This window comes from Clarias gariepinus, chromosome 4 (assembly GCF_024256425.1).
Source record: "Clarias gariepinus isolate MV-2021 ecotype Netherlands chromosome 4, CGAR_prim_01v2, whole genome shotgun sequence".
Classification (NCBI taxonomy): Eukaryota; Metazoa; Chordata; class Actinopteri; order Siluriformes; family Clariidae; genus Clarias; species Clarias gariepinus.
In genome coordinates, this window is record NC_071103.1 from 3,808,925 (window position 1) to 3,836,587 (window position 27,663).

General features: G+C 45.8%; 3 protein-coding genes across 4 annotated transcripts; 2 read left to right on the forward strand and 1 right to left on the reverse strand.

Annotated features, from left to right (window-relative positions):
• Positions 1 to 214: 214 nt before the first annotated feature.
• Positions 215 to 6,815, forward strand: abcb8 (ATP-binding cassette, sub-family B (MDR/TAP), member 8). The gene is made up of 16 exons (XM_053494556.1): positions 215 to 411; positions 1,842 to 2,193; positions 2,611 to 2,766; positions 2,936 to 3,030; positions 3,107 to 3,212; positions 3,341 to 3,502; positions 3,605 to 3,690; positions 3,779 to 3,876; positions 3,966 to 4,071; positions 4,157 to 4,190; positions 4,436 to 4,572; positions 4,752 to 4,846; positions 4,991 to 5,124; positions 5,764 to 5,911; positions 6,011 to 6,261; positions 6,436 to 6,815. The coding sequence occupies exons 1-16, from the start codon at positions 311 to 313 to the stop codon at positions 6,523 to 6,525; spliced, it is 2,151 nt and encodes a 716-aa protein (XP_053350531.1). The 5' UTR covers positions 215 to 310; the 3' UTR covers positions 6,526 to 6,815.
• Positions 6,816 to 11,117: 4,302 nt separating this feature from the next.
• Positions 11,118 to 18,889, forward strand: LOC128520684 (myosin light chain kinase, smooth muscle-like). Of its 2 annotated transcripts, XM_053495033.1 has the most exons (14): positions 11,118 to 11,453; positions 12,839 to 12,877; positions 14,535 to 14,662; positions 14,972 to 15,128; positions 15,228 to 15,539; positions 16,080 to 16,176; positions 16,272 to 16,475; positions 16,558 to 16,775; positions 16,927 to 17,050; positions 17,128 to 17,277; positions 17,366 to 17,486; positions 17,572 to 17,668; positions 17,754 to 17,894; positions 18,005 to 18,889. In XM_053495033.1, the coding sequence occupies exons 1-14, from the start codon at positions 11,291 to 11,293 to the stop codon at positions 18,208 to 18,210; spliced, it is 2,157 nt and encodes a 718-aa protein (XP_053351008.1). In that variant the 5' UTR covers positions 11,118 to 11,290; the 3' UTR covers positions 18,211 to 18,889. The 2 variants fall into 2 exon arrangements, with proteins under 2 accessions (XP_053351008.1, XP_053351010.1); XM_053495035.1 differs by lacking the exon at positions 12,839 to 12,877 and having other exon boundaries at positions 11,119 to 11,453.
• A 119-nt stretch (positions 18,890 to 19,008) lies between these two features.
• On the reverse strand, positions 19,009 to 27,615 carry coasy (CoA synthase). Its single transcript, XM_053495036.1, has 10 exons — positions 27,454 to 27,615; positions 22,442 to 23,133; positions 22,126 to 22,340; positions 21,887 to 22,018; positions 21,601 to 21,790; positions 21,435 to 21,499; positions 21,259 to 21,343; positions 20,588 to 20,685; positions 19,816 to 19,962; positions 19,009 to 19,693 (listed from the first exon to the last, which is right to left on the reverse strand). Exons 2-10 carry the CDS (start codon positions 23,103 to 23,105, stop codon positions 19,646 to 19,648), a joined length of 1,644 nt encoding a protein of 547 aa, XP_053351011.1. The 5' UTR covers positions 23,106 to 23,133; positions 27,454 to 27,615; the 3' UTR covers positions 19,009 to 19,645.
• Positions 27,616 to 27,663: the final 48 nt, after the last annotated feature.

Sequence of the window (27,663 nt, forward strand, 5' to 3'; positions counted from 1 at the left end):
TCAAACCGGAGTAGGGGTGCGTTCTAAATTTTATCGTACCCGTCTTTCGGTTGTGCCTTCCTATTGGCTGGATGGATCAGTCTGCGCGTGCGTACAAATGACTATCCAATCATAGAACAGAACCCGGGTGCACTGCAACCACTCCTAGCCAATCGTAAGCGAGGAGGCGGGATCTGTTCCAGTAACACTTGGGGGGAGGGACCTGTATTAAAAATGGCGGCGCACGTATAGATATTAGTAGCCTGCTTTGAATTAAATTGTTGTTATTGTAAAAAAAATAGTAAAACATCTGTCGAATGAGAGAGTGATCATGTTTCATATTTTGCGCTGCAGTCGATTGACACCAGGATCGGATCGATTCCTGCGATATAATGTCAGTAAAGGCAGGGATTTGCTGCTGCTGTCCAGCCGGTATGAGAGTTTATTCACTCTGTATATTCACACACAGGGCTTATAAACATCTGTCACACGTCTGCTGTGTTGTGTTCTGGTGTGTGTGTGTGTGTGTGTGTAAGATGTAAGACGCTGTACGTGTCGCTTTAAATCAGGCCAAATCAACATGTTTAAACGTACTGTAGACTTTTAAGGCTGATTGAATCACTTTACTGAATCGGAGTCGGTTCATTTGATTCGATTCGGTTCATTTGATTCGAGTCGGTTCATTTTATTCGAGTCTGTTTATTTAATTCAAATCGGTTCATTTGATTCGAATCGGTTCACTTGATTTGAGTCTGTTTATTTAATTCTGGTCGGTTCACTTAATTCGAGTCGGTTCAGTTAAATCGAGTCGGTTCATTTGATTCGCAGACACCAGAATCCACAATTTCGACCTTAGACTCACATTTCTCAACATGGTTTTAAGAATGACACAAATATATATATATATATTTCACAAAGGCTGCAGCTTCAGTGTTTTTAGATCTTGTTGTCAGATGTTACTCTGGTGTACTGAAGTGTAATTACAAGCATTTCAAGCGTCTAAGGCTTATATTGACAATTACATTAAGTTTATGTAAGGAGTCAATATCTGCAGTGTTGATCCATCTTTTTCCAATTCACCCTGGCATGCTGTCAATCAACTTGTGGGCCACACCCTGACTGATGGCGCTGGAGTTTGTGGGTATTTGTTTGTCCACCCGCCCCTTGAGGATTGACTACAAGTTCTCAATGGGATTACGCTCTGGAGAGGTTCCTAGCCATGGACCTAAAATTTTGTTTTTTTTTTTGTTCCCCGAGACTTTTGCCCTATGGCGAGGAGCTCCATCATGCTGGAAAAGGCATTGTTGGTCACCAAACTGTTATTGGTTGGTTGGGAGAAGTTGCTCTCGGAGGATGTTTTTGTACCGTTCTTTATTCATGTCTGTGTTCTTAGGCAAAAGATACCAGACTGAGAAGCAACGCCACACATGAATGAATGGTCTTATGGGAATCCCTAAAATCCCACTGAGAACTTCAAGAGCCCTGAAATTCTGACAAACTCCAAGCACTGATTATGTAAGAATGGGCTGCCATCAGTCAGGATGTGGCCCAGAATTTGATTGACAGCATGACGGGGCGAACTGCAAAGGTCTTGAAAAAGAAGAATCAACACCGCAAATACTAAAATGACTCTTTTTTTAAATGCAAAAAGTCAGTATTTGCGTTGTTGATAAAAGCCATTACCACTTGAACACATGTAATTATTCTTCAGTATACCAGAGTAACATCTGACAAAAAGTTCTAAAAACACTGAAGCAGCAGACTTGTTGTAAATAGATTTATATTACTATAATGTTCTCTATAACCTAATGCCCCCAAGTGTTTTATGCATTAACAAGATGACATCATTTCTTTTCTCACAGATATGGACGTTGTTCACGCCAATGGACCACCTTTCAATCCCCATCCCAGCGCACCACCACTACCACCACTGCAGTCTTCCAGATGTGGACCAAGGCTCAAAAAGCACTCCGACTCGTGACCCGGCATCGCCTCAAGTCGCCCAGACTGGCCCTGACGTTTGCGGTGGGACCGGCTGCTTTAACGCTCACAGCAAGGCTGTTCAGCACGGTGGCTCACTGCAGCACCGACTTCAACAACAACGACAAACCTCCTGCTAAGGCACAAGCTAAAGAGAAGATCCCAGAATTCAGCTGGCCGCTGCTCTGGGAGTTCGTCCGGCCGCAGATCCTCGCGCTAATCGGGGCTGTTGTTGTACGTCGTGTCTGAGTTTTCATCCTTAATTATCGCCACACTGACTCCAAAATCAATTTTTAAAAATGTATTTTCAATTTATATACGTTTGCGTCTGAGGTGGTAAACTGTTGCAGTTCCTCCATCATCCTACAGGTGGTGCACTTTAAGCTATTTACATATTATCAGACAGCACAGCATCTATAGAACTGGTATATTTATAAAATCACAATACTAACAGAATCGCAATACAAATCGAATCGACACCGAGGTATCGTGATAATATAGCATCGGGTCGTCCCTGGGCAGCATTGATGGTGGAAGCATATGTTTTCTTAATTGATCTGGGATTAACAGCTAGAATTTTCTTATTAGCATGATTTTCTTATTTTAACCATGATTTAATTAAAAAAATAAAATAAAATCTTGTTCTTACAGCTTGCATTTGGAGCAGCGGCTCTGAACATCCAGATCCCACTAATGCTCGGGGACCTGGTGAACGTCGTCGCCCGGTACACAAGGGAAAATGTTGGAAATTACCTGAGGGATATCCGCGCACCCGCGTTCAAGCTGCTCAGCCTGTATGGCCTCCAGGTACGATTCTTCAACCCGCTCCACTTTCCTAATTCATTATACTGGGAACATCTTTGGAATTAGCCCAGTGTGATGATAACCTAGCTAGCTGAGAGCACTTGGGCTGGTTTATTCGTTGGGTTAAGTAAGCAGGACAAACTGAATCCAGGTTGAAACGTGTGCTCCTCAGGGTTTGTTGACCACCGGGTACATCATCCTCCTGTCCCGGGTCGGAGAGTGCGTCGCCGCCGAGATGAGGAAATCGCTCTTCGCGTCATTGCTCAGGTTTGAAGAACCCAAATTGGTTTGTTTTGACCCAGTGTGCATTTCAAATTAAACAAGGCTCCGTATGCTCGTCCAGACAGGACGTGGCGTTCTTTGATGCCAATAAGACGGGACAGCTGGTGAACCGTCTCACCGCCGACATCCAGGAGTTCAAGTCAGCATTCAAGCTGGTTATTTCTCAGGTAAACCTCAGGAAAAAATTCCAGCTCCTGTACAACAAATATTACATCACTGTTAACCCTTTAGCGCTTTATCACATCATACACGTGTCGTCGTTAAAGCTGCCGTTTGGTTCGCGATCCTGTTTCAGGGTTTACGAAGCGTCACGCAGACGGTCGGCTGCTTCGTCTCGCTCTACGTCATCTCTCCGAAGCTGACGGGACTGATGATGGTGGTGCTGCCGTGTCTCGTCGGTGCTGGCGCCCTCATCGGCTCCTTCCTGCGCAAGCTTTCTCGCCAAGCCCAGGAACAGGTCGGGAATTAGTTCGTAAAAATTTTTTGGACAACAACCAGGTTTCAGGAAAGGTTCCTATAAAAATATGAGTCGCATTCATCAGGTTTCTGTGTCTCGCAGGTATCGAAAGCTACAGGCGTCGCCGACGAGGCTCTCGGGAACGTGAGGACAGTGAGAGCCTTCGCCATGGAGGACAGAGAACTGGAGTAGGTCCATAACTAATGAAGAACTCTGCAGCGATCATGAACTGTGTGTTATTGCGCGACTGTGATATTTGTCGTCTCCACGCTACAGGACGTACGCCACCGAGGTAGAGAAATCTGCTGCGATGAACGAGGCGTTAGGAAGAGGGATCGCGGTGTTCCAGGGTCTTTCTAACATCGTTTTAAACTGTGAGCGCTAACCAAACTGATAGCGGTTCAATACAGAATAATATTAATAATCATTAATAATAATAATTAATAATCTTTTTTTTTCTCAGGTTTGGTCCTCGGGACTATCTTTGCCGGCGGATCCTTGATGGCGCATAACGACATGACCCCGGGTGACCTCATGTCCTTTCTGGTTGCCTCGCAAACGGTTCAAAGGTCAGCCCGATCACATCTCTGTCTCATCCGTGTCTCGTTTTCTCACTCATCTTTCTGACACTTCTTCACCTCTCGTCCCTTGCAGATCCCTGGCCAGCATCTCAATTCTGTTCGGGCAGGTGATTGACACAGTGACACACAATTTTACAAGAAAAACACTCTAGGGTGTCCTGTTAGAGGAAAACAATCAAGGGTGTGCTGAATAAGTGCTTCCTTCCTTTTATACCACAGCACTTGGCCAGTGATTGCAGCTTCATCTGTTAAACAAGACGTTGTCATCGCGTTGTCTTATACCTTTACGTCTGCAGTAACCAACCCACTTTATCGTCAAAGCTGTCAAATAAAATGTCCTTGTTTTTCCCAGATGGTGCGGGGGATGAGTGCAGGAGCTCGTGTGTTCGAGTACATGACCCTGGAACCCACCATTTCACTGACGGGCGGGAAACGGATCGCACGCGAGTCTTTAACGGGAAGAGTAGACTTCCTGAACGTCGACTTTAGGTTCGCTGTAGACACGCCTTTGTTTTGTTTTTTGTTTTTTTCCCGGATTTTCTCCCTACTTTAGTCGTGTCCAATTCCTTACCTTTACTAGGGGACTACCACATTAAGGCTACTACTACCACTCAATCATGTTTTAATGTTAGTTTGTTTATGTTTTTTTTTTTTTTTTTTTTTGGTAGCTATCCGACGAGACCAGGCAACCAGGTTTTGAAGAACCTCAACCTGACTCTACCTCCATGTAAAACGGTGGCTATTGTTGGAGAATCTGGTGGAGGTACTATATATACAGTGTATATATATATGTATGTATGTGTGTGTGTTCGCGCGCGCGCCTACAGTACTGTACACATCACACTACAGTGAGATGGCGGTATTTCTACTTGCCACGGAAACGGTGTGTCCCTGTGTCGCGCCTCAGGTAAATCCACGGTGGCGGCGCTGCTCGAGCGCTTCTACGACCCGAGTGGTGGAGCCGTCATGCTGGACGGACAGGACATCAGGACGCTGGACCCGTCCTGGCTCAGGGGTCACGTGATTGGATTCATTAGTCAGGCAGGTTATAATAAAGTTTAGATCTTTTAAAGCAGGATGAGAACGATACTGAAACAGTTTGACTTCCAGTCCGTGTGTGTGTCTGATTCTATGTTTGTCTGTCTGTATAACCCGTCTGTCTGTCTGTTTGCCTCCCTGTCTGTGTTTGTCTTTCTGTTTCTGTCTGTACGTACATGTGCATCTTCTGTGTCTTTTTCCTGTCTGTCTGTCTGGTTGTGCCTCTGTCTGTCTGTCTCCCTGCCGGACTGACCACGTATCTCTCTGTCTGATTGTCTGCCTGCCTATCTCATGTCCCTGTCTTCTTTGTTGTCTCTTTGTCCTTATGTCCCTCTGTCTCCTTTTCTACCTGTCTCCCTGCCTTCTTCCATCCTTGACATGTCTCTGTCTGTCTGTCTGTCTGATTTTTTGCATTCCTGTCTGTCTGTCTTGACAGCTTTAAATCTGTCCCCCCTTTATCTTATATGTCCACTTTCCTGTCTGTTTCCCAATTATCTGTCTGTTTGCTCATCTGTTCTGTCTGTCTGTCTATCAGATGTTTTTCGTCTGTCTGTCTGTCCACCTGTCTATATCTCTACCTATCCGGCTCGCTTTTGTTGTCTGCGCCTTGACCCTACTGTTTGTCTCTGATGTTAATAACAGGAGCCGGTCCTGTTCGGCACCACGGTGATGGAAAACATCCGATTCGGTAAGCCGGGCGCCACGGACGCTGAGGTGACGGCCGCAGCCAAGCAGGCCAATGCCCACACCTTCATCACCAACTTCCCTGACGGTTACGACACTGTGGTGGGTGAGTGCTTAGTTTTAAACTACAGAACTCTGAGAGACGAGAAGCGCGATGAGATTACAGTACAGTAGTTTGAGTTGCTGAGTAAAACTCTCCGTCCAGGTGAGCGAGGTGTGACCCTGTCAGGTGGGCAGAAGCAGCGGATTGCCATCGCGCGTGCCCTGGTGAAGAACCCCAGTGTGCTGATTCTGGACGAGGCCACGAGCGCGCTGGACGCCGAGTCCGAGCGCGTGGTGCAGGAGGCGCTCGACCGGGCCACAGAGGGGCGCACCGTGCTCATCATCGCACACCGCCTCAGTACCATCCAGGGGGCGGATCTTATCTGCGTCATGAACAGCGGCAGAGTGGTAGAGGTGGGAAGCATGGGGGGGGGTGTTTACGGTTACTGCCCCGAAGTGTTTTATTCCTCATACACATCAACAGCATGAAGGGAGATGAAAACAGATATCCTGAACATGACATCATAGGACTGTAAGCTAGTTTGTTTTAGGTCTGACTCTTTTTTGTTGTTTTGGTTCCCCTGGCAGGCTGGAACTCACCTTGAGCTGCTGAGGAGAGGAGGTCTGTACGCCGAGCTGATCCGGAGACAGCGAGCCGCTAACGACCAAAAGCCCTGAAGCCTTGAACCGCAGATCAGCGTTACCTGGACAGAAACAATATGAATAACCGCATCATTGTATATTTATTATAACATCATGCTTTTATAATTCCACAATCATGATCAGTGTTACACGCATTCGATTCGAAGAGTCAACTGGACATCTTTTAAATGATTATTTTTAAAAATCTGATATTTAAAAATATGGATCATTTCCTCGTTGTGTATATTTACATCTGTGTATAGTACATGTAAAATTTTTAATCTGTAAAACAAAAATAATAATAATAAAGAATATGAATAAATACACTGGAACATACATCAGAATGTTTTTAAATCTGTACTCGTTAACGTAGCCGTCCCTTTTTTTTAATTCAAATCTTATTTGATTTCTTTTGATCTTAACTTCATTAACGTCATTCAGATGAAACTCGGCCAATTTAGATTTCTCATGAAAAGACATAAACTTGAAAAAGTGTATTATACTAAAATACAAAATTTTTAAGGTGTTGCAACATGAATTTAACATGGTTACGGACATTACAGATTTTTTTTTTGGGGGGGGGATCCTTAACTGTTTTGCATTTAAACAGCAGTTTTTGCAGGTCATATGCTTATAGGAGCTTAGACCAATTTTAGTATCGACACCCATAAAGAAATGAATAATTCCGTCCCCGTTTTAGGAAAAGCAACGTTTAGGGGTCGTTTTTAATCTGTTTCAGGTCAACTGAAAGTTATAAACTGGCCACCCTTTCGAGCTCTTGGACTTCTTTCTGAAAAAGTCACATATCACTTTCAGTCTGTAATTTGTGTTACAAGGTCACGCTGGGCTCCCGAGTGGCACGGCAGAAACGTGCTCGTCCTATGATCTGGACTTCACAAGTTTGAGCCCCGGGTGATGCCACAGCCAATCCATAGCCAGGAGCTGAAAGGAGGCGTGGCTGCCCTGATCTCTAATATCAATCACAGCGACACTGGCTAATCATGGGCATCTGTATGCTTACGCAAGTAGAAGTAGGTGGATAGCGCTTTCCTTGGAGTATCTGAGCTGCTGATGGAGTTCGATCGACCGCAGTGGGCTCCGAGCCACCTCGGCCTGGATTCAGTCATTCACGGATGTACGAGTCTCATCACAGTCTTCTGTACAAGTCGATGGCTTTTACGCCTTCATTCACCAGAAACCTCAACACGAGTCCCGGTTTGACTCAAACGCCTCTAAAGAACAGATGAAACTTCCAAATGAAATATACAACAGGGTAAAGATGATACTAGTACGTACCATCACCGAGCAGCGTCTAAACCTGTAACGTCATCGTAAGCACACGAGATCGGATTACAGTGCGTACGAGACACAATGCGCTACCGCGCTGACTTAACCGTTGAACAATAGCATTGTACTGAAACGTCAAACTGGCTCTACCTACTTTAGTGCTTCCTCCTGACCTCAGTTATTTCACTAAAGCGCTCTCACAATGAACCCTTTATTTCTTTACACAATGAAGGAGTAATGCACGAGGGAAAAAAGAAAAACGAGAAGCTAAACCTGTCGCACAACACCACCAAGATATGAGCCTTTTAAGTTTCCCAGACTCGTTGGAGCTGTAACTAGTGACAGATCGAGAGATCGTTCCCTGATGGAGCGGTGTGTATCCTCTACGTCTGGATCTCAAAATCTTTTAGCATTAAATATGTTAGCGGTCATTGTGACAGCGAGTACATTTCAATGCACTGGAATAAAACTCTGAGGTGTGTTGTTAAAGAAAAAACAATCAACGACAGTGGTGCAGTGAAGCAAAAGTAAGCGTCGTCACGTCAGAGTGTTTCGTTCCTCAGCAAGTTAGGGTTGAAGAGTGCGTTATTATGAGGTATTAATGAGCGAGACATTACAAAACATTAATTGTTTTATTAAAACAAACTAACAAAAACAACCTGGTGGAAAACAACCTGATTGTTATACGAGGTGGTATCAAAACGTTTCGAGTTTAGCTATGTTCATTGTCCACAGACACCTTAAGGCCTGGCCCCTGAGGACGAATTCTCGATACACGCCGCCGCAAACCTCGAATAAGACAATGAGGATGCTCTTGGTCAATCTGCAGTCCTGCCTCGACTTTTACAGTCGCGAAGATGACGGGCTCTTCCTCGGTGAAGATTGTTGCTTCATCTCCAAGTTTCGTCACCAGTAATGATCCTCTGGACATGAAGGACAGGTCACCCACGACACGCTGATGGAGTTCTCGGAAGAGCTTGATGTGATGTTTCTTCTGCTCCTAGGTGAACAGCCTGGGGACCAACTTGGCAGCAAGATGGCACCTCTTTAAATCAAATGGGAGGATTGTCTGGACTGTTCCGGACGACGCAGCGACAACGGAGGGTGTATGGCCGAGTGATTTAAACATTTTTAGGGGTTAAGCTATTTCGTCTTTCAGAGATGTTCTTCCGCTCTTAAAGCACGTGTGCAACTTAAAACACCTTGAAATACCTAATTGCAGCTTCACCATGAACTTGCAGAGTCGTGTCTAATGTCTCTGTGGCAGATTTTCCCAGTTTCACGCGGAATTTTACCTTCGCTCTTTGTTTTTTACTCGCTGTCCATGATTAATATGCAGACATGATACAGCATGTGGTCAGAATAGCAGCAGATGACTGGTAAAGTGCTCGCCCTATCATCCGGAGATCGCTGGTTCGAACCCCCGGTGATGCTGTTTCTCTCTCACAGCCGGAGGTCTAGAGAGAGCTAATTGGCCGAGCTCTCTCAGAGGGGAGGGATGAGAGGTACTTGCGCTCTCAAACTAAAAAACGGCTCTACAACCAATCAGGGGCGTCTGTGAGCTCGCGCACGCGAAAGGATCGGCTAGCGCTTTCCTCCGAGAGTGTTACTCCGCCCCAAATGGTGCGTGAGCAAGCAGTTCGAAAAGATGCGGTCGGCTGACGTCACCCGATTCAGAGGAAACACGTGATAGTCTTCGGCCCTCCCGGCTGAGTGGTAGTAGCCTTAATGTGGGAGCCCCCTAGTGAAGGGGAGGAATTGGCTACGACTAAATTAGGGAAGAAAATTGGAAAATTCTACCTCATATGAGTGCTGGAACTGGAGACTCCTTCTATAAATGTAACAATAAGTGACAAATTAGAGTATAGACTCAATCCATGTAGAGACTTTCAGAATGCTGTACTGCACAAGCAACAGTGTAAGCAATAGGGATGCTAATTCATAACCACCACGCTATTGTCACATCGCTGTCTCCTCACATGTCCATGTTGATGTTTTATTTCCTGTGCCCTTAAACAAAAAAATTTAAAAAAAACAGGATGCTGGACAATTAGCTCTTCCATAAATGCCAGATAAAGATCAGCACATCCGGAGTTCTTAGGAATTTTTCAGAAATGGGTTTGTTTATGCGTTCACGAGCATCTGTGGTATGCGTGTGAAATTTCCTGTCCATTGCACCCTTGTGTCTCTGTGTCTGGATTTTGGCACTACATACATCTGTCGCATGTATGTGCAACTGCTTGCTCGATAAGGTCCTTTAGTCTGTTAGTTTGTGAATTCATGTACAAATCGGGACTTTTCTGGAAACTTCTGGTGAATGAGGGGATAAACAACATTTCAAAGCACAGTGCGCTGATGAGACTCATAGCTGCAGTAAATCATCTGAATGGAACCAACATTTTAAAGAAAGCCGTATGATCCTTGAAAATTTACAGAAAACTTGTCGTCAACTGGTGGAAGAGGCGCATCTGTCTGTGGGAACTGTACACACACACATACACCAACGTTATTGCCACTAGTGTTGGGTGTAACGCGTTACAAAGTAACGTTAGAGTACATGGATTACTTCTTTGATGTTTTATCAGAAAGTAATGCTGTTATGTAACTTTTTAATGGCAGTAATTTTGTAATGTAATTAGTCACTTTAAACAGTAACGTCCCCGACACTGATTGCCACATACCCCGACCTCACTCCGAGTCATTTCCACATGTCAGGGCCATTAAAGGGAGGCCTGGGAGGCCAGGGTTTCAGAAATGAATCATGGCTCTGACGTACTTAGAAAACCTCCTACCTTGATGATACCCAAGCACTAGTGTAACTCTAGTGATGGTATAGATGGCATTAGAGTATCAGGGGATTATTTAGAGAAATAAAGGGCGTTTTTCTACATGTAGAACTCTTCTGTTATTCTACACAATCAAAAGTCCTCCTTTGACTTAAACGTCCATCACATCACTATTTGCATAACACTTAACAAAAGCACCTCATGCACACACCCACACCCACAAATACAACAAAAGAGTGTGTAAGGAGGATGTGGATGTATTGTGTACGATCAGAGGAACATGAGCGTGATCCGACCAGCTACTTAACATTCTGTACTCATAATGTAATAACTGCTGTTTATGCGTATTGTTCTAATTTCTGTTCCCTGCTTTTTAATTACTTTTGAATCTAATTAATCTCAGCCCGCTTCCGAGACCTGTGTAGCTCATCCTTTTCTTTCTCTCGCCCTCTCAAATGACACGCCCACAATGTTTCGGGGCTGAAGACACGCCTAGCTTGCTCATTCTGATGCGAGATGAAAGGAAGGCACAGCATGATTAGTGAGACTTTCAGACACTCTCACATACACACTCACACATTCACACACACACTGACAGAGCACATTTACAGACGTCTCTGTGCTGACAATGAAGCAACCCCGGGCAGGAAACACAACAGGAAGAGGGGCGGCGAGTATGTAAAACTGCTGTCTAATCGCCCTGAGGAACTTCAGTAACTCTGCGAAAGATGGACTGTGATGGAGGTGCTGAGACGAAGACTTACAAGACCACCATTACCATGGAGATCAAGCCAGCAAGAGAGTCTCCAGCTGCAGGATGTGGGGTGAGGAGCAAGGAGAACGGCACAGCAAAGAAAGACAAAGAAAATACAGATGTGGACACATGTAAAGGTCAGTTAGAGATGATTGAAGGACTTTTGGACCGTCCCAGTTAAATGCTCTTGTATGGTTTTGGTAGAACGACACTAGAGTACACTGAGTCATGCTGACTTGTGACTAGATTTAATCCGATTTAATTGGCAGACTATGAGTTTTGAACTAGAGGTAGAGTTTGAGGACAAACAAATTAAGTGTGTGTGAGATAGAGAGAGAGAGAGAGAGAGAGAGAGAGAAGAATGTCTAATGTAATATAAGAGATACCAAAACTTTACAGCAATTATGAACAAATAAAACGTCTGACTTGTTCCTTAATTAATTTCTTGCTATGTTGTAAGCATACATACACACATACTGTACAACTCATGCAGTTACTGAAAAGTAAATAAGTATCTACTGATAATTTATGTAAAAGTTTGGATATCAACATTCAACAGCATGAAATACAAGGGGCGTTCAAGTCAAACTGGGACTTGCAATGATATTCCTGGTAAATGAAATCATAAAGATACAGAAGACTTCAGGCACAGTATGATAATGAGATGTTTAGTCGGTGTAAAAGGTTTTTAAATAAGGCTGTTCGTCCATGTATAACCGTCCTGGACGAGGTCGTTCCCGTTAACAAGCGTCGGATAACTTATCGCCAAATTGCACAAGAGACGAATCCGTCTGTGGGAACAGTACACACAAACATTCACCAACACCACTCGCACCAAGCCATTTCCGCATGTTTGGGAAAATTAAAGGGGTTCTTGGGAGGCCAGGGTTTCAGGTGAGATGTGAAGCAGGAAGTCCGATCATGGCTCTGGTGTACAGAGAAAACGTTCCACCATGATGTTGTCCAAGCACTAGTGAAACACTGGGATAAGTACATTAGTGTAGCAGGCGGTTATATAGAGGGGGAAAAAATGATTTTTTACTCTCATCACTGTGTTCTGTTATCCCGCACAATTATCACAAAAAAAGTCCCGGTTTGACTTGAACACTGCTTGTAACAATGAACTGAATGTATTTTACAGTGACTATCGTTATGTTGTATGACAATATAAAAACAATGCATCAGAGCATCTTCCTATGATTCAAATAACCTGGTAAAAAAACAAACAAACAAACAAACAAACAAACAAAAAAATGGTTCACACAATTTTTTTTTTTTTTAAACAAAAGTTCTTGCCAACACTCGTCTGAGCCAAAGGTGTCTTAAAATGACAGAAGTGAGTCATAGTTTCTATCTAAGGCTACTCAAGAAAACTTTTATTATTCCTATTATTAACCAATGAGTTAGCCATTAGCCATTAGCCATTACCCACACTTCCCTGGAGGTCACATGACTGATTCACCTGTACCTGAATTGTCTTTTAAACCTGTTTGGTTTGGTTTGTTGTTTGTCCACGCTTTAGCTGTCAAACCCAGGAGGAGATCCGGCAGTGGAGCAGCAGGTGAGTGTGTTCAGGAGTTTGACCTGAAGGCATGTTAAGTCACGTCCGCCATGTTTCTTTCTCTGTCACACCAGGCTTTCTACAATGTTCTCTGTCTAGATGACTTCACACAAAAAAACAATGAGTTTGGCTAAAACCGACGTGCAACATAATGGTGTGGACACAATAGTTCTGATGTTAGAGTTTGTTTGTTTTTTACAAACAACTGTGACCTTGCTGAAATCTGGAAGCACTGTACCTTTGTTTAGTGCTAGCAAACTTAAGTGACTAGCAGCATCCAAAATGTTTACCAAATACAAATTTTATTTTATTTTATTAGCAGTTTATTTGAGCGAGCGAGCTAGGTAACAAGAATTCCAGCTACTATATCCATGTTTCCCAGCTAGTCAGTATGTCGTATTAGCCGTGTGCTAATCTCTGGACCAGGCCTAGTTGTTGACTTTACTTCTTTCGAAAAGAATGAAATCAGCTGCGTTTTAAAAGAATCTAGTTTGTGCGTCTGCAGAAACGTGACGTCTCGGCACGTGTGAACTTCACAACGGCAGTGAAAGCTTTCTGCGCTGTGGTTCAGTGCTCTGAGGATTTAAGGCTGTGATGTGAGTTTTGCAGCAGAAGTTTCATATTGACACTCATGACTGTGAAAAGCTTGATGTTCGTGCCATGTGTGGTTTTTCTAACTTCTCAGCAGCTTGCTCTCAACTGTTCAACGTTTTTTTTGCTTCTTTAGCCCAGAATAAAAGTTTTTTAAATTCCAAACAAGTTTGAGTCACTTTCCCAGGCCAACCCACATACTACTGCAAATTGTGCAAGGTTTTATTTATAAATTTTTTTAAATAAAGAAATGGAACTCCTCCAGAGTTGGGGGTTTAAATCTTGCAGTATGTTTATAAGTGTGTTTGTGTGGTTTCCAACTGTGCGTATAAGCTGATTGGAGTACACATTTTGCCCCAGGATTGGTTCCAGGCCCTCCATGAACCTACACAAGATGTGTACCGTTATATCTGGATAATGGATATTTGCTGTAAAACCAGGTGATCATGAGATAACTTAGGATATCTATTTTTAAATAAAGCACCTAAAAAAAAAAAAACACACACAAAACTAACCCACAGTGCCCAAAAACCACAACCCTAATCCAAATGTCAGTGTTTCAGACAAAGTAACCAGCAGGTTGGTCAAAAAGAAACAACCTAGATCCCTTCTTGTGCTTGTGCACCTTCAACAAAGTCCTACAGTTATTGTTTATTGACTTGGTTGATCCAAGTACTGGGTTAGATCTTGTAAGACTTGCACAGTGATGCAAAGAGTGTGCAGTTGAGATGAAGTATACCCTTGATCTGCAGGCAGAAGAACCACAGCTGGATCTCCTCACAATCCTCCTGAGAAATCAGATTCCAGGTTATGAAATTCAGCAGTGGTACATTGAGTGGAACCCTGGCGAGAAGGTTCCAAGGAATGACAAAAATCATACCAGAATGCTAGGGCGATGGCTCTATAGGACACTGCAAACCAAATACAATGTTTTTGGATATACAGTACATATGCAGAAGTACCGGTAACTCCCAAACAGTGTCCGAATCACTATCTCCTGGTGTAGTTCATGTCCTGAAATGAAATCATTTCTATTCATCCCATCATTTCTCTCTATTTTTCTCAGGCCCTGTGGTTGAGTTCGTGGACCCTGTCGAGAAGGTGCAGGTGTGTGTTGGGGAGACGGCACAGCTTTCCTGCTCCTACAGCTGTTCGGGGCCTTCGGCGTCCTGCTGGATCCACAACAAGAAAAAGGTCTCAAGATTTTGTCATCCTCTTTTAATGATGCACAATAAAAGTGATAGAAGAATTGGCGGGACCTGCTGCAAATCAATTAAATCTTTCATCTGAGATTTTGTGTGATGATGTGAATGGGTGGAAAAAAGGTTAAGCACAACTTGAATATACTTTGTCGTCCAAATCAGTAATTCATGTTTTTAAATGTAACTATAAAAAGATATGGAGAGTTTTTACCTTATCCTAAAACTGTTTTAAACTAAGTCATCCACTAATGTCGGCTATATAAACTAACCATTTCTTTTTTCATTTTTAATTTCCCAACAGGTCGTGGTGGACGGCGATCGCACATGCATAGAGAGCAGCACTACTGGCAGCGTCTTGACCATTTCTAAAGTGCTTCCTGTGGACGTAGGAAGCTACACGCTCTTTGTTCGAACTCGACACGGCCTCGCTCAACATACAGTCGTTCTCAGCATTAGAGGTCTGAAAACTTATCCAGTACTTTTCACATTGACAGAAATGGTCACGCTGTCAATTTAAGTTTTTTAAGTAAAAAATTAAATTCCCGTTGTTTCCTCAGATCGGCCGGAACGCCCAGCGTCGTGTCCATTTGTCTCCCAGCTGACTCGCAGTTCTTTGGTTCTGTCCTGGAGTGGACCGGGTTACGATGGCGGTTCACAAATCACAGATTATGTCGTAGAGATGAAAAGTGTTGGTCCAGGTGAATCCGAGGACTGGAGCGTGCTCACTTCGCAGTGTAAGGACACCACGTACCGGGTTCGCTCTGGACTTCGCGCGCAGGGCGAGTACCGCTTCCGAGTACGAGCCTGCAACGCCGTGGGGGTCAGCGACCCCAGTGAAGAGTCGGACTCCATTAAGATGGATACAGCAGGTACGCTCTAGCTACAGATAACAATCTGTGCAAATGCTAAACTACAAAGGGCGTCCGAGTCAAAGCGGGACTTTTGATTGTGCAGAATAACAGAACGTCCTTTATTTCTCCATATAACCCTCTGCTACACTAATGCACTTATCCCAGCGTTAATTAGTGCTTGGACACCATCAAAGTAGAAAATTTTCTCAGTTTCACATTATCTGACCCCAACGGAAGCCATTTTCACTTGTTTGGGGGATGTGACAATACCTCCTCTAATGTTCCTTTAACGGACAATACTTCCTTCTAGAGTTACTTTTGTATTCTGCACCATCAAAAGTCCCGGGTTGACTTAAACACTTGTGTCCTGCAAGTTATGCAAAAAACAATTACAAAAGCAAGATCTGTGATTGCATAATGCAAATTGTAAAACAGGCTTCCTTTTTTTTTATCTGTTCTGTAAAATGTGAATAAAGGCTATAAAAATGCATCTTCCTTGACGAGCAGAAAAATGACTATAACCCGAAACACGGTTTTGTTTTTTGTACCCCCCACCAGTCGAGCCACAGGAGAAGATTCTCGCGCAAGGCGATGTCATTATTGACACTGTGCACAAGGTCAAAGACTGTTATGACATCCATGAAAAGCTGGGAGTGTAAGTATGTTCTTAAGCGAATTGTGCGATAGAGACACGTTAATAATTTCTATAATACACTGATCTCACACTGCAGTCGAATTATTTCTCCCCAGAGGGAAGTTTGGCCAGGTGTTCCGGCTGACCCACAAGGAGACAGGACGCGTGTGTGCCGGAAAGTTCTACCGTGCGATCGGGTCCAAGGATAAAGATGCAGCCAGAGAAGAGATCAAACTGATGAAGGAGCTACACCATCCGAAACTGGTGCAGTGCCTGGGCGCGTTCGACACCCGCTCGGAGATTGCATTGATCATGGAGTAGTGAGTGTTACGATGCGGCGGCGCTTTAGCCTCTTCCACCCCCTCGACTCCACACGTTTGATCACCTGTTGATGTGTTCCAGCATCGCCGGCGGTGAGCTCTTCGAGCGCATCGTGGACGATAACTTCGAGCACACGGAGCCCAACAGCATGCAGTACATGCGGCAGATCCTGGAGGGCGTCCTGTATCTTCACCGCAAAAAAATCGTCCACCTCGACCTGAAACCCGAGAACATAGTGTGCCTCAACGCCACCGGGACACTTATAAAGATCATCGACTTTGGCCTGGCTAGGAAACTCGGTGAGATATGATATTTATTTTAATTATTAATATAATAAATTGTCCAATTTTTCCTGTATACGTTATGTTTTATATCTCGCACCATTTGCTGAATATGTTAAAATTAAACATTTCGATTGGACGACCAAATTGCCCTGAATTCCTCCCACAGAACCCGGAAACCCTCTGAGGGTGATGCACGGCACGCCCGAGTTTGTGGCTCCAGAGGTGGTCGGCTACGAGCCCGTGGATCTGGCAACGGACATGTGGAGCATCGGGGTGATCTGCTACATCCTGTACGTACCGTCCCGCGCATCTCCGTTTTAATGTGCGCTCTGGGTTTGTGTTTAATCTCATTGTGTGTTGCGGGCAGACTGAGCGGAGAGTCGCCGTTTCAGGGAAGCACGGACGCTGAGACTCTCTCGCTGGTCACCGCCGCGACCTGGGATTTCGACCCCGAGTTCGAGGACATCACTGACGAGGCTAAGGATTTTATTTGCGAGCTGCTGAAGAAGAACAAAAGGTTTCGTAACGCACAACAGCTGGAATCCTGAAATGCTTTTTTGATCCCGTTGTATTGATATTGTTTTTTGTGTCTCCAACATGCGCAGGGAGCGGCTGTCGTGCGAGCAGGCTTTGGCTCATCCGTGGATGGCCGCGTGCTCGAGGCGAGTCACAAAAACCCTCAACAAAGACAAGATGCGGCGTTTCCTGGCCAGGCAAAGATGGCAGGTTCGTTCAGCTTATGTGCCAGTCTTTAATTTCTAATCTCTTCAGTGTTGGATTCCATGTTTGATTTTACGGTGGGGTGTTGCAGAGAACCGGCAAAGCCGTGCTGGCGCTAAAGAGGATGGCGAACCTGTCTAACAAGTCGGACACCTCGGATTCTCAATCTCCTTCCAGCCAGGTTAATGGTAAGAAACGTGCGGTGTAAAAATCCCTGTACCCGTTTGTACTGAACACTAATATCATGTTGCTGGTGTTTATTCTCCGCCAAAGACAAAAGTCTAGCGAAGGAGGCAGAAGAGGCAGTTCTGGCTCTGGAGACGCAGCTGAGGAGTGAGCCGAATTTCCCACAAACCCTTCACGACCTTACAGAGCCATGCGGCTCTACTGTACACATGGCCTGCGTCGTCCAAGGTAACAAGACTCGGCATGTTGTTTACACCCACAGCGGGACCAAATCTACATAACCAGAAAGAGTTACAGGCCTAGAGTGTGGTCTTTTTTTTTGTTTTGTTTTTCTTTAGGTTATCCTGACCCGGAAGTGGTGTGGCTACTTGGCAACGAGCCCCTCAAGGAGACGGACCGCATGCAGATCGAGTACAAAGCGGACGGGCTGTGTACGCTCACTCTGACCGAAGTGCAACCCAGTGATTCTGGGACGTACCACATTCGAGCCTCTAATCACCTTGGGCAGGCGCTGTGTTCGGCGAGGCTCACTGTGGCCAACTAGAGGTGTGGAGCTGTAATGAAGACGAGGCTGTGGACAAGAAAAAGCACTTCTTTTTTTTTTGTGATTTGGAGCACGGCCTGCAGCGGAAAAAGGCAACTCGACTAAGGATTTAAAGTCTTCACGGGTCACACGTTTCTTTTGATGCACAATTTACTGGACATGGAGGGATTTGTTCTGAATTCACTTTTATCACTTTAGGACACTTTTGTGTTTTATTATACGAGTTAAATGTTCACAGCGTCCACTGATAAGACACCTGGGCACCTGATTAAGTTACCATGTCGATCTAAAGGTTCGACATGCTTTTCTGCTCACTGTGTTTGTAGAGAGTGACTATTCTGGTTACCGGAGCTTTCCGGTCATCTTGAACCGGCAGCTCCTACCTCCCGCCGACAAGGTGCTTCTGCTCGCACTGGAACTGAACCCTGTGTGTGTGTGTATGAAAATTCCATCACAGCAGCAGCTGCTGAAATCCTAAACCCAGCCTCTCTGTCACTGAAATCACATTTCGACAGGACTGTAGCTGTTCATGTTTATGCAGTCGACTGGATAATTACACAAATGCCAACAGGAAGTGGTTGATGAGTGAGTGTTTGTACACATATTAAGCTGTAATTTTATATAAACTTATGACGATGTGAGATTTTCCTTTAATAAAGAATTTTATTATATTAATGTATCTTCCGTAACCCCTTCCGTTCCTGTCCTGTGTGCACCAAATATCGATTCGGGTTTATTTATTTCTGAATTCTGTAGAAGTCGACTCTTGGCCCCTCATCAGACAGGAAAACGAGGAGAGAATTAGCTCTTAACTCTTTGCTGCATATCTCAAACATTTAGTCATGTGTTTTTAAAAAGCTCATTGCCATGTACGGTTTTGAAAGAAGCGAGTCAGACCACTGTGCCGCTGTAACATGATTTATTCAGCCATGTCATAAAATCGTTCACATTTGGACATCACCAAACTAGGAGCTAGATTTCAAAACCAAAAAAAAAAAATAATTTGATTGCCTCATTGTCACAAGAAGATTTCAAATGAAAAACCTTAGACAATCAGTCACGACATAATGGATCAGTCAGAGTTAAAGATGCTTCAGTTCTTCAGCTGTTCTCATCTGAGAGCTGATTTCAAAATCTTTTAGATGAATGAAAGAAATAAAACTATTACATTACACCAACTGAAATTGCTTAAAAAGTCACGAGATTCCTCATAACCCGTACCGGCTCATGACTCTTCATCAGCTCTCTTCGTCTGAGTTCCTGTAACTTATTTTTAAAAAATTGTAAAAAAAAATTTAAAGTGACTTGAGCGAAGCCTTAAATCAGACACACTTGATCCTAAACACACTGTCCAAATGTTCATAAACTGATACCGTCAACCAATGTAGTGTGTGTGTGTGATGGTCTTCAAAGGGTCTTCATCCGGTTTCCGCTTTTATTCCTGCTGTATCCGATCTTGAAGTAAATTCCATGCTTTTTCGACCTGTAGTATTATACATACACACACACACACACACACACACACGAGACATTCTGTAATCCAGCATGATGACACACATCCCTGACCAAAGCGTTACTAAAAAGCTGTGTGGACGTGACGTGCACCTGTCTCTGAGTGACGTCAGGTTCCCACAGTGTGCACAGAACCACGTTGGCCTGCTCCACCAGCTGCACGTTAGACCACTGACTCTGGATCCTCCTCAGCGCGTCCTCCTGACTCACGCCATCCCGCTGCACTATACGCCGCACCGCCTGAAGGGACAGGATTGAGAAAGAAAAGGTGAATCAGAAAAATATGCAAGTGTTCGATAGATACACTGCCGCTCAAAAGTTTGGGATCAGTTGCAAATTTCTTCATTTTCATGCCATTCACAAACAATTTTGTCCACTTCACAATTAAACACAATAAAGTTAGCCGGAGTTCTGACTGTAATGGAGCAGTCGGCTCGGACTCACGATGTCTGCGTTGTGAAAGCACTGTGACCGTACGGGACGGAGGGAGACTTCTTCAGGCCAAGCCGTCATGTGAGAGATGCTCCAGGAAGTTCGGGGTGAAATCTCATCAGATCATCTTGAAAAAAAATTCCTAGGGTCTGTCTTTTGCCGAAAAAGGATTTTTTTTTTTTTGTTGTTGTTTATTTGGGTTTTTTTTTTTCCCATCATTTCCATCCAAATCATTATTTCTAACTCATGTCTTGTTCTTTTGCTATATTTTCTATTCAGGGTAATAAAGTGTGTGTGTGTGTGTGTGTGTGTGTGTGTGTATATATACATTTAATTGGAAAACAATAAAAAATCCTAAGTGATCCCAAACTGTTGAGCAGTAGTGTCTATATTAAAAGATTTTTTAAATGGAAAAGTTGAGAAGTTCTACTACCTCATCCTCTGGTATAATGGCCACCCAGACCTCATGAACCATGTCAGTCCAGCCGGCCTGCAACAGCACTGCAGCATCCACCACACACACACGCTTCCCTGTGACGAGACACAACTTCCTTTGAACAGAAAATATACATAAACAGCAAAAACATGTATAATATGGTAGAGATATGTATGATATGCACACTCTGCCGCGACTTATCGTGCCGCATAGAACAAAGAAAACAACTAAGGAGATTTTGTGAATTTGTCTGAACTGGGTTAAGAAGCGATGGAAAAAAGTCATGTGACCTGATGAGTCCAGATTGACCCTATTCCAGAGTGATGGGCGTGTCAGGGTAAGAAGGGGAATCACATGAAGTGATTGATGCTCCCATCATGCATAGTGTCCACTGTACAAGCCTCTTCACAGTGGACACTGTCCACTGTCCAGAGACTTGTGTTATGATCTGGGGTTTGGCTTCAGTTACTTAGGTCGAGACTCAGCAATGTTTATGTGGTAATGAAATGAAGTCAGCTGACCACACCATCACCTCTATGGAGATTTTACCTCCCTGATGGAACGGCCATATTGAAGGTGAAAGTGTAGTTTTGAGAGCATAAGGAATAATTTTCACACATGCATACTTAAGTATATTAAATGATAAAAGCGTTAAAACAGGAGCTTACCGTCTTTTTTAGCTTGCTGCACTTTTTCCTTAACAAGAAGTGCAATCTCAGGCCATACTATATCAGTCAGGGCTTTTAATCGCTCCTATAAAACAGTAACATTTCTCCATTATTATTATTATTATCATCATTATTATTATTATTATCATTATCGGGCACAAATATGCTGGCTTCACCTGGTTTCCGAACACCATCCTCCCCAAAGCTCGTCTATCGATGGTCTCATCCTCCTTCACGATATCTGGCGTGGGAGACATAGAATCACGGAAAGTACGCAACTATATATTAAAATTAAACCACGTCACCCATTCAGCCTCACAGTCCTGCCTCCTACGTCCTCACCTGCGCCGAACTCCTGCACTATCCTGTGATAGGCCGCCGTGCCAAGTCGGTATGTTTCGTGCCCGAGCTGGTCGGCGTCGATCCGGGCAGCGCCGAATCCTTCCAGTCTGCGTGCGATGGAGGTCTTGCCGCTCCCGCTGCCGCCGGTCAGGCCGATTACGTACGGGAGCCGAGAGAGCACGGGGCGAGACTGGTGCGGGCGAGACAGCAGGGCATACCGTAAGTATCGTAAGCTTGGTGCAAACATTTTAAATGCTTTATGTTAGACCAAAAAAAAGTTATTCACGGTGGGAGGGATGAGGAGCGTGCCCAGCAGGCGTGTGCGCAGGCTCGATGAGCTGATCTTCTCCTCCTCGATGTCTGCGTGATGCACGTCTTTAATCAGGGGAATTTCGTACAGCACCAGCTCTCGTAGCCCCTGTACAACCAATATTTAGGTAGGCCATACAAACACGGTGCTTTTATACAGTTGGCTGTGAAGTAAAGCGTCGATCTGGGTTTAGGGTTAGGTATTCAGATGCTTACGTTTTCTACCCGTTTCCTGTTGACGGCTTCGCCACCCCGCCGCGTCTCCTCGCTAACTACGATGCACTCCAGCTCGGCGTCACTGACAGACGGGCCGAAGGGATCGGACAGCGGGACGATTTCATACTGCAGCGACGGTTTAACGTCGTTCAGAAACTCTTGGAGCTTCTGCACGCGCCGACTGTACGGCTCAATTAGCTCCTTCAACACCTTACCTGGACAAAGACAAAACAACAACGTCATGTGGCTAACAGTTACATCACCGCTCCCTCATCGAGCATCACTTTGCCGTAATGACACGGAGTGTGTAACTTACTTTTAAGCAGCTCCTGATCACACACTCCGATCAGAAACCGCCTATTCGCCATCAAGCAGCAAATGTTCAACAGGGTCCGGTGAGCACCGTGCAGACGATCAAAGGTTCCGCCCACCACTATGTCTCGATACGTCTCTGCAGGCTTTGAGATGTTTTCCTTCTCGATTTCCTCCTGCTCTTCCACCAGGTCCTTCAGCTGAGGCCACAAGACGACGGAGGAAAGGTCAGGTTCGCACACGTAGCAGTTTCCGGCGTAAACCTGAAGACAGCGAGCCACCGGAGACATCTGCGCCGAGTCTCTCACGGGGAAATCTGTCATGACGACCTCTGGGAAGTGGGAAAGCATCTGAGGGGAGGGGAAAGGGTTAAGGGTCACGTCCTGTTGGCCACAGATGTTCGCGAGGAGTAGACGTACGTCCAGGTGAGCGCAGACGTCGGCCGCGTTGCTGTACAGGCTCGATATAAGGCCCGGGAGATCCACGGACGGGGGGATGAAGACCGGCCGAGGCGGGCAGCCTGTCCCCAGGTTGAGACCCGGGTGGAGATGAATGTAAAGGGTGCGCTCCACCAGCTTAGCCGCCGACTTAAGGGCAGGAGCGAGACGGAACGGGAGGGTGTGGAGAGGGGAGGTAAGGACCAGCACGCCTGTGCTGAACATCGACATTATAGACTGGTGCCCACTTTAAGTCCAGCTACAATAAACAACACCACTGGTTAGATGGACAGAGAGACAAACAGACAGCTGTTGTTTGTAGAGAGACAGACAGAGACAGTTTATTTGTTTGGCCGGTTGGATGGACAGAGAGACAGACAGACAGACAGACAGACAGACAGAAACAAGGCTGGTTGGATGGACAAGGAGACAGACGGAAACAAGGCTGGTCAGATGGACAGAGAGACAGACTGACACAAGGCTGGTCGGATGGACAGAGAGACAGACTGACACAAGGCTGGTCGGATGGACAGAGAGACAGACTGACACAAGGCTGGTCGGATGGACAGAGAGACAGACTGACACAAGGCTGGTCGGATGGACAGAAAGAAAGACTGACACAAGGCTGGTCGGATGGACAGAGAGACAGACTGACACAAGGCTGGTCGGATGGACAGAGAAGACAGACTGACACAAGGCTGGTCGGATAGACAGACAGAGAGACACAAGGCTGGTCGAATGGACAGACAGAGACACACAAGGCTGGTCGGATGGACAGAAGACAGATAGAGAGGCACAAGGCTGGTTGAATGGACAGAAGACAGACAGACTGACACAAGGCTGGTCGGATGGACAGAGAGACAGACTGACACAAGGCTGGTCGGATGGACAGAAAGAAAGACTGACACAAGGCTGGTTAGATGGACAGAGAGACAGACTGACACAAGGCTGGTTAGATGGACAGAGAGACAGACTGACACAAGGCTGGTTAGATGGACAGAGAGACAGACTGACACAAGGCTGCTCGGATGGACAGAGAGACAGACTGACACAAGGCTGGTTAGATGGACAGAGAGAGACAGACACATGGCCAGTTGGAAAGACAGAGAGACAGTCAGCAGTCGGAAGGACAGAAGACAGATGGAGAGGCACAAAGCTGGTCGGATAGACAGAGAGACAGACTGACACAAGGCTGGTTAGATGGACAGAGAGACAGACTGACACAAGGCTGGTTAGATGGACAGAGAGACAGACTGACACAAGGCTGGTTAGATGGACAGAGAGAGATAAACACATGGCCGGTTGGAAAGACAGAAAGACAGTCAGCCAGACAGCAGTCAAATGGGCAGAAGACAGATAGAGAGGCACAAGGCTGGTCAGATGGACAGAGAGACACACTGACATAAGGCTGGTTAGATGGACAGAGAGAGACAGACACATGGCCGGTTGGAAAGACAGAAAGACAGTCAGCCAGACAGCAGTCGGGTGGACAGAAGACAGAAAGAGAGGCACAAAGCTGGTCGGATGGACAGAGAGACAGACTGACACAAGTCTGGTCGGATGGACAGAGAGACAGACTGACACAAGGCTGGTCGGATGAACAGAGAGACAGACTGACACAAGGCTGGTCGGATGGACAGAGAGACAGACTGACACAAGGCTGGTGAGATGGACAGAGAGACAGACTGACACAAGGCTGGTCGGATGGACAGAGAGAGACAGACACATGGCCAGTTGGAAAGACAGAGAGACAGTCAGCAGTCGGAAGGACAGAAGACAGATGGAGAGGCACAAAGCTGGTCGGATAGACAGAGAGACAGACTGACACAAGGCTGGTTAGATGGACAGAGAGACAGACTGACACAAGGCTGGTTAGATGGACAGAGAGACAGACTGACACAAGGCTGGTTAGATGGACAGAGAGAGATAAACACATGGCCGGTTGGAAAGACAGAAAGACAGTCAGCCAGACAGCAGTCAAATGGGCAGAAGACAGATAGAGAGGCACAAGGCTGGTCAGATGGACAGAGAGACACACTGACATAAGGCTGGTTAGATGGACAGAGAGAGACAGACACATGGCCGGTTGGAAAGACAGAAAGACAGTCAGCCAGACAGCAGTCGGGTGGACAGAAGACAGAAAGAGAGGCACAAAGCTGGTCGGATGGACAGAGAGACAGACTGACACAAGGCTGGTCGGATGGACAGAGAGACAGACTGACACAAGGCTGGTCGGATGGACAGAGAGACAGACTGACATAAGGCTGGTCGGATGGACAGAGAGACAGATTGACACAAGGCTGGTCGGATGGACAGAGAGACAGACTGACACAAGGCTGGTCGGATGGACAGAGAGACAGTCAGCAGTCGGAAGGACAGAAGACAGATGGAGAGGCACAAAGCTGGTCGGATAGACAGAGAGACAGACTGACACAAGGCTGGTTAGATGGACAGAGAGACAGACTGACACAAGGCTGGTTAGATGGACAGAGAGACAGACTGACACAAGGCTGGTTAGATGGACAGAGAGAGATAAACACATGGCCGGTTGGAAAGACAGAAAGACAGTCAGCCAGACAGCAGTCAAATGGGCAGAAGACAGATAGAGAGGCACAAGGCTGGTCAGATGGACAGAGAGACACACTGACATAAGGCTGGTTAGATGGACAGAGAGAGACAGACACATGGCCGGTTGGAAAGACAGAAAGACAGTCAGCCAGACAGCAGTCGGGTGGACAGAAGACAGAAAGAGAGGCACAAAGCTGGTCGGATGGACAGAGAGACAGACTGACACAAGGCTGGTCGGATGGACAGAGAGACAGACTGACACAAGGCTGGTCGGATGGACAGAGAGACAGACTGACACAAGGCTGGTCGGATGGACAGAGAGACAGACTGACATAAGGCTGGTCGGATGGACAGAGAGACAGACTGACACAAGGCTGGTCGGATGGACAGAGAGACAGACTGACACAAGGCTGGTCGGATGGACAGAGAGACAGACTGACACAAGGCTGGTCGGATGGACAGAGAGACAGACTGACACAAGGCTGGTCGGATGGACAGAGAGAGACAGACACATGGCCAGTTGGAAAGACAGAGAGACAGTCAGCAGTCGGAAGGACAGAAGACAGATGGAGAGGCACAAAGCTGGTCGGATAGACAGAGAGACAGACTGACACAAGGCTGGTTAGATGGACAGAGAGACAGACTGACACAAGGCTGGTTAGATGGACAGAGAGACAGACTGACACAAGGCTGGTTAGATGGACAGAGAGAGATAAACACATGGCCGGTTGGAAAGACAGAAAGACAGTCAGCCAGACAGCAGTCGGGTGGACAGAAGACAGAAAGAGAGGCACAAAGCTGGTCGGATGGACAGAGAGACAGACTGACACAAGTCTGGTCGGATGGACAGAGAGACAGACTGACACAAGGCTGGTCGGATGGACAGAGAGACAGACTGACACAAGGCTGGTCGGATGGACAGAGAGACAGACTGACACAAGGCTGGTCGGATGGACAGAGAGACAGACTGACACAAGGCTGGTGAGATGGACAGAGAGACAGACTGACACAAGGCTGGTCGGATGGACAGAGAGAGACAGACACATGGCCAGTTGGAAAGACAGAGAGACAGTCAGCAGTCGGAAGGACAGAAGACAGATGGAAAGGCACAAAGCTGGTCGGATAGACAGAGAGACAGACTGACACAAGGCTGGTTAGATGGACAGAGAGACAGACTGACACAAGGCTGGTCAGATGGACAGAGAGACAGACTGACACAAGGCTGGTTAGATGGACAGAGAGACAGACTGACACAAGGCTGGTTGGATGGACAGAGAGACAGACTGACATAAGGCTGGTCGGATGGACAGAAAGAAAGACTGACACAAGGCTGGTTGGATGGACAGAGAGACAGACTGACACAAGGCTGGTCGGATGGACAGAGAGACAGACTGACATAAGGCTGGTCGGATGGACAGAAAGAAAGACTGACACAAGGCTGGTCGGATGGACAGAGAGACAGTCACAGGCAGGAGCACACTAGAACACGCACACGTGCGCACACACACTAAACAGTGTAATAATCAGGTTTGTACACTGACAGACACGCCCACACACACACACACACACACAGAACAGTGGAATGAAGACTTTACACTCCTGAATGTGTAACTGTTATGTGTTTTAAAAGTTAATAACGTCATAGTTAAACTCTGGGTTTCTGTTATAAACGTTATGACTAACTGGGTTGTTCAGCTCCAGGTTTTATTTACACACACACACACACACACACACACACACACACACACCCAGTGAGAGAGACAGCAGGTATAGTTATAAAACAAACTCAGATGTTTGTAAAGTGTACAGGGTTTAATCTAATGCTGAAGTCCCCCCCCAACACACACACACACACACACACACACACACACACACACCCCGCAGTGCAGATGTTACAGATGTTACGAAGTGAACCTGTGTGTGCAGTAACGACGCGGTTTGGGACTCGACCTGAACCCCGTGACGCTAACAGGCCAAGCTGCTGCTGCCGCACAAAATTAAACACACTTACCGAAAAGTGCTCCGTCTTCCGCTTTACCCGCTGACGTCACTCCAAGTAACAAGTAAACCGAATATAAATAATGAATAATCATTCCTCTACATCATCACTGCGCTCTCATAACACACACACACACACACTTCCTCTAACATAGGCTCGTGCGTGTCCAGTCGACATAGCAGTCCGCGAACCACGTGACATCGTTCGGGCTGCTGATTGGCT